This window comes from Protobothrops mucrosquamatus, unplaced genomic scaffold (assembly GCF_001527695.2).
Source record: "Protobothrops mucrosquamatus isolate PMUCROS unplaced genomic scaffold, P.Mucros_1.0 scaffold_60, whole genome shotgun sequence".
NCBI classification, from domain to species: domain Eukaryota; kingdom Metazoa; phylum Chordata; class Lepidosauria; order Squamata; family Viperidae; genus Protobothrops; species Protobothrops mucrosquamatus.
The window spans coordinates 1,233,748-1,240,454 of NW_015386136.1; the positions used below are offsets into that span (position 1 = coordinate 1,233,748).

The 6,707-nt window shown below is 38.0% G+C and overlaps 1 protein-coding gene across 1 annotated transcript; it reads left to right on the top strand.

Moving 5' to 3' along the window:
* Positions 1 to 2,153: 2,153 nt before the first annotated feature.
* TMEM17 (transmembrane protein 17) lies at positions 2,154 to 6,232 on the top strand. Its single transcript, XM_015812419.1, has 4 exons — positions 2,154 to 2,346; positions 3,309 to 3,412; positions 3,701 to 3,814; positions 5,154 to 6,232. Exons 1-4 carry the CDS (start codon positions 2,238 to 2,240, stop codon positions 5,505 to 5,507), a joined length of 681 nt encoding a protein of 226 aa, XP_015667905.1. The 5' UTR covers positions 2,154 to 2,237; the 3' UTR covers positions 5,508 to 6,232.
* The last annotated feature ends 475 nt before the right edge of the window (positions 6,233 to 6,707 follow it).

Below are 6,707 nucleotides of genomic sequence, written 5' to 3' on the forward strand. Positions count from 1 at the left end.
AATCTGACTGTTTATGTTTTATGGTTAAATTAAGGTTGTATCATGCACAAGGGGTAGCAAAATGAATTATGCTGAAGCACTGGAAAAGTGTTATTAATCCAAACCAAAGAAGTGGCTTTTGGAAATTTGCAATTTATCCATTTTGGAAAAGACAATATTTTCTTCTGATCAAAGAATAAATCAATATTTTTAGCATTTATTTTATATTTTATAATATGATAGTAGTGGTATCAGTATGCAATTTTCCTTTTTTACCCAATTATAATATAGCATTATATGCTACAATATAGATATTTTTTGTAAGCCAATGGCTACCTTATAGGTTTAATATATCTGTTCAATCTTTAGTTTCAACCTAACTCTAATCCCTTTGTATTTAATTTGATATATTTTGTTAGGGTTTTTTGAGTGGAGGTTTTTTAATTCTTTAATTTTCAATTTTTTAATTCTTATTTATTTTTTACATCTGAACCACCCATCACCGTCAAGGATTTCTTAGATTGATTAGTTTGAGTTTGCTACCATTGCATTCTGTATTTTGGTAATCTGTTTATATTTTGTAAACTTCTAAAATAAAGAATAAAATGTTAAAAAAAACCAGTGTATTATAAAAACAAAAGCTTTCTTATCTATATATGAATATTGACAGATGCATTTAATTTTTTTAAATTTCCCTATGGTATATTTGATGTTCACATTGCTAAATAAGAACCTGAAGAATGGATACTGCCAAAATTGAAAGTATTTCAAATAAATATTCGGTTTGCACACTGCTCAGGGGTTGAAAAGTAAAGAGACTAAACAACCCTGAAACACAGCCCCTGCCTCTGCTGGATAGCTTTTGCCCATTCTATAGCAGAGGTAGTTTGCTCTGCAATGTCCTTGCCTTGCAAAGCCTGCTTTAGAATGCATGATATTGATGCTTTTGTTTATTTTAATGTGTATTTATTTAGTTAACTGGGGGAAGTTCAAGGATTTTACAAAGCAAAGGAAAATAATATTCACAATCATAAAGTATAAAGCTATGAAGGGCTACTAATTATCGCTACATATTATTTCCAATATCAAAGTGGCAGAGCTGCTGCTTCAGACTTGCTGCTAAGCAAAGTGAGTTTTATCAAGCTGCTAAGTATTATATGTTATAGACATAGAATGTGGATTAACAACACGAATGGCACGAATGCAGACAACCCCAAAAGAATGCTGTTTCTATTCCTTTCTTATAAATGCACTAACTGGCAATATACCAAACCATTAGGCTTAATTGCACACACAGGAGCTCCACCCGCTAGGAAAATTCATTCCGTTATCCCTTAGATCCAAAAGGAGCAAACTACTGTCTCTATCTGATATACCACTGAGTCATTATCATTCAGAGTTGTGTTTTTACAGTATTTTGTACCTAGTTAAACTTCCCGGAAGAAGGCAATGGCAAATCATTTCTATTTCATTGCCATGAAAAATACATGGGCAATCCACGAAGTCACCCGAATCAAGCTCAACTCAAAGGGGATTTATGACTGGAGGCTGTGTTCCTACGTTGGCAGGATGCTCACAGCATCTCTGGTTTTAAACTTATTGATGAACAATTCCGAAGGAATTCACTGTTAATTGCCTTAAGATCTTGAGCCAATGCAAACCGTTTAAGAAACACGCTGCCCTGCTAAAACTCAGGCATCAAATGCAATTCCTCTAACGCAGCCCTAGTAGTAAGATTCAGTAAACTTTATTTCGGCAATTTTTAACTCCTAACGGTGCTGTTTCCAATGCCTTGTTTACGAGCACCTTCTCTCTTTGGCTTCACTAATGAGAACTGCAATTTCTCCTTAGCGTTTAACAGAGCCACATTGCCGCTCAGCGCTGCCAGTATCTTTATACATTCATTCTTCATAACTTTTCTTTGCAAATGAAGCGAACCAAACGAATGCCTGCCAGACTTCTATTTCCTCCTTCCGTTCCTGGTCCAATTTTCTTTGCAAGCAAAACCAAGGAGGGAGTCTTCCTTCCTTTCTCTGCAAAAAAAACAACCACCCCTCTCTAAGGCAGCCCAGAATGGAACGCCAAGGGTTGACTCGCCCTCTTGCCCGGTGTCGGGCGGAGCATCGGAACCGGAAGTTATAACCACGCGGCAATTCCCCCAGGGGACGGGGCTTGTACAGTACTGACACTGCGTCAAGAATTTCAGACGGGCCCCGTTGTCCTAGCAACAGCTCTCGAGCGGCCGTCCGCATTGCTCCATGTCTTTGCCGGAGCCGGTGAGAAGGCGGCTCAGTTCCTTCAGCCGAACTGTATTTACGGACAACAACCGCACAGGACCCGAAAACAGAGACGATGCCAACCACTTTGGTGAGGGAGCGGCTCCGGCGTTGTGCCAGCTGTAAAGATGGCGGTGTTGGCACTGTCGCCCTTCATGCGGTGGCTCCTGCGAAGTTGCTGCCAGACTTCCGGGTGGAGCCTGGACCGCGAAACCGCGATTGGGGCTTCATCCCGGAGGGTCTGGGCTCTGGAGAACCTTTTAAATCAAGGATGGTCCTTGTTTAAAATTACACTATCCTCCAAAACCAATCCTTAAAGTATATAAACTATTCAAACGTTCCTTTTCTTAATATGACACTATTGCCAAAAACTAAAGATAATGACCATATTTAGTCTAGAAGAGGTACATCATATGGAAAATATTATCACTTCGGGCACAATGTAAAACCAGAGGTTGAATGCAGACCATTTACCCTCCCTCAACTCTAAATACAATTTCAAAAATGTCTCTGTATGACATATGGCAGTGGTGGCGAACCTATGGCACGCGTGCCAGAGGTGGCACTCAGAGCCCTCTCTGTGGGCACGTGCGCCGTTGCCCCAGCAGAGTTCGCCAGAGTAGCGAGCACGTGGTGTTTGGAAGTGACAGGGCAGGAAGTGAGCGAGCAAGCGGCATTGGCCCCCAGGGATGCCCCGGAGATGGCGAGGGACTGGCCCCCGCCGCCCTGGCCCCGGCCACGCTCACCCAGTCTGCCGTGACCACTGCAGCCACGCCCACCCAGTGGGCCACGCCACCACGCCCCCCCCTTAGGGTACCACAATACTGATGCAGCCCTGGCACTTTGCGATAAATAAGTGGGTTTTGGGTTGCAGTTTGGGCACTCAGTCTCTAAAAGGTTCGCCATCACTGACATATAGAATGGCAGTCCTTAGAAGCCACTGTTTCAGCACAAACTTACAGATGTGTTTAGGTCAGAAAAGAATAAGGGATCCTGCTAGCAGAATATGCTGTACCTCACAGGTTCCTCATGGCTGTTTTCCTGTCTCTTCAGATAATGAAATAGTCTCCAGTTTGCCCTTACAGATGTCCCTATATTTCAACCTCTGGTTCTTTCCTTTTTGGTGCGCAAGCAGTATTGCCATGTTGCAGCTGAAGGTAAGATCTAAAAGGCAATAGATGCACCTCTTATTTTGAATGTTGTTATTCTTGTAAAGGTGTTTAATTATTGCTTTTTTAACCATACCCCTATAATAATGCAAAAAAGATTTCCACTGATCTTATTATTCTGAGTGGTATGTTTGATGCAGATGGATCGAGAAGTAGGTAAGTTAGTAGAAAACATGTATCTTCTCAGTGAGGTATGGTTTACAAAAAGACAATTTTATACATAAAATTAATTTGTCCAAGAGGAGTATTTATTTTCCATTCTCTTCTCAATTCTAGTATTCAGTCTTACCAGATTACTACAAATTCATTCTTGTGACAAGCATTATATTAACATCTTTAATTGAGGTTATACGTCTATACCTTGGATACATGGGAAATTTGCAGGAGAAGGTAGGTGTCCTTCACATACTTAAGAACTACTTTTTTAAAACAAATGGATATAGTTCTTTGAAAAAGACAAATTATTGGAAAATTTATCATTTGAATCCAGGGCCATCTTTGAGTCTAATTTGTTCTTAATTTAGCCAGATGCAGTATCATGGGCAGTTATGTGCACTCCTAGGGCAGCAAATATTACATCCCTGCTCTGTGAGCTGCCAGTTTGCTTCTGGGTCCAAATTGAAGATAGTGGTTTTAACAGCCTTCATGACATGGGACCGGGTTGTCTAAGGGACTATCTCTCCCCAATTACATCAGCCTGGCCTGTTAGATCTCACACAAAATATATGCTGCAGATACCATAGGATAGTGACCTACATCTTGTGGTCCCAGAAGACATGCCTTCTCTGCTGTGGCACCTGTCTTATGGAACATTCTTCCTCCTGAAATTAGACTGGCCCCATCCCTTTTGATTTTCTGTAAGAACCTCTAGACCTGTTTATGCTGCCAGGCCTGGAGCTCCAAGGGAACAGGAGATCTGTCCCAATGGCTCAATTGCTGTAGAGTCATTTTTATCCTTCTTTCACCCGAGGTTAGTATTTTTGTTTTTATGTTATTTATTGCTTTGACTTTCAGATTTTTATCTATTTTATATTCTTTTTTTATTTATCATTGTGTGCTGCCCACAGTCCCCTTTTGGGAAGATTGGGAACTGTATAAATTTGATTGCTTGATTAATAAATAAATAAAATATTATTCTATATTCTTTTTGATACCTTTAAAATGTTTATTACATTTATGTACCATCTGACGTCCAACAATACGAATTGTATGATAAGGAGACATAATGGATTTAAGCTAACTTGCTTATAACTTACTTCATCTCTCCTTGATCCTTTTTTAAACATTGAAATCATGTTGATTTCCTTGAGAACAGCAATATCAAACATAAAAAGATGTATATTTCCTATGTCTATTTCATATTTTTTTCTGTTGCAATAGACTCAAAGTTTGACAAGTTCTGTTGGCTCTTTCAATATATGGGTTTACTATTGTTCAGAATTTCACAGCTGTGGTGGGGCTTATTTAAATAAGATCAAGGTTCTCTGAATTCCTGAAATACAGTAAGAGTTAATAATATACCAAAATAGTATTTGGAATGTTTAAAAGTATAAATTGGACTCTTGTACAATAGCACTGTCCACTGAAATAACTCTGAATTTGTATCTTTCTGTGTTTATATCTTGGGCACTGATACAGTTCAATAGATTTTCTGTAGCCCTTTGCTCTTTGAATTATGTTGATAAATTGATATAATATTTTGATTCCTTTTTTCCCCATCTTTTTATAGGTTCCTGAACTAGCTGGGTTTTGGCTCCTGAGTCTTCTTCTGCAAGTGCCCCTAATTCTTTTCTTACTTTTAAATGAAGGGCTAAGGATTCAACCCTTGGAACGAGCAGTCAACATAATTTTTATAGTATTTCTTGTCTTCCAAGTTATTACTGCATTCCTTGCTCTCAAAAGAATGGTGAACCAACTGGCAACTCGTTTCCATCTTCATGAGTTTGACCGGTTAGATGCTCATCTACCCTCTGATAACTTAGCTTGCCAGGCAAGGAGACTGGAAGCTGCAGGGATTATGGGACAACAAGTGGGAGAACTTCATTCAACAACTGGTGTTTGGGAATCTGCAGTGAGAGCCTGATGGGAAGCAGAGCAACACACACAGACACACCCATTGAAGCTCCTCTGCTTGTGCTTTAACTATGTGAGTTTTAGAGGATTTGATTTAGAAATCTACCTAGTTCTGGATAGCACAAACTTAGAGGAGTGATATCAACAAGGTATTCACTGTGGACTGATTCAGATGCAGTGGGAAGTGTTAGAAAAAATGTCATTGGGTAATACACTGGACCATCTTTTGCAAGCATGATTTTTTAGGGGATTAGTCTTCCACTCATTTCTGCTCATCTGTTATGGAATCTGTACTGTAATGATCTTCATCTGTTGTTTTTTTCAATATGTATTCATATGCAGACATTTTTCAGTGGAGAAAAAAACATTTTCTGAAGCAGCATTCAGATTTCACAATCCTTTATGGACACCTGGAAAGTGATTAATAAGGCAAGGATTTCTATAACCTAAAACTGTTAGAATATGAAAGCCTTTATGATCTTAAAATCATTTAAATAGAACCAATTAAATAAAAAATATGACTTTTAAAGCAAAAATATGACTTTACAATTTTTCTGAAATTAGCATCCACTTTTTAAAAATAAACACACACACACACGCTTCTCCCTGAGTTGGGGAGTGAATAAGAAAAAAAAAACCAGGCGAATTCTCACTTTCTTTGCTGGTTCAAACTTGCTGGCATATCAGGAGGGTTGCCAATGACTAAAATATGTTGCAAGATTTAGCAGAAATGTATAACACCTTTAACAAGTCAAAATATGACTTTTCAAGCAAAACAAAAAGCATCTAATTCTCACCAGATTACTCTAAAACATAAAACATGTTTTATTTATAAATTCAGATAAAGGTTCCAGAAAAATATGACATGTTATAGAAATCCTTGTTTTACTGGCTAAAGGTTTTTTTAAAAACAAAATTGTTTTTATTTTGAGATATGTATTTAAAAGATTCTATGGAACTATTTTGTAAACAATAAACTTTTTAAAACATTCTTTTAGTATATTCTAGTTTTAACCTTTTAAAAACAAACTAGCACTTTTCACTGAAAGATGCTATAAAAACTACTATCAAATATCTCACCGTGTTTATTTTCCAGAAAGGGAAATTCTGTATAATTCTGTATAATCCCTTCTGTATAATTTAAGCAATTTATATACAGTGAAGCCAAGATCTATTCATATACTGTATATAGTGTTATGATCTATAAACA

Excerpts from the sequence above, each read along its gene's own strand:
- TMEM17 (XM_015812419.1), top strand. The coding sequence starts at position 2,238 with ATGTCTTTGCCGGAGCCGGTGAGAAGGCGGCTCAGTTCCTTCAGCCGA. Across the intron at positions 2,347-3,308 it reads AGACGATGCCAACCACTTTG|ATAATGAAATAGTCTCCAGT; the intron begins GTGAGGGAGCGG and ends CTGTCTCTTCAG. Across the intron at positions 3,815-5,153 it reads TGGGAAATTTGCAGGAGAAG|GTTCCTGAACTAGCTGGGTT; the intron begins GTAGGTGTCCTT and ends ATCTTTTTATAG.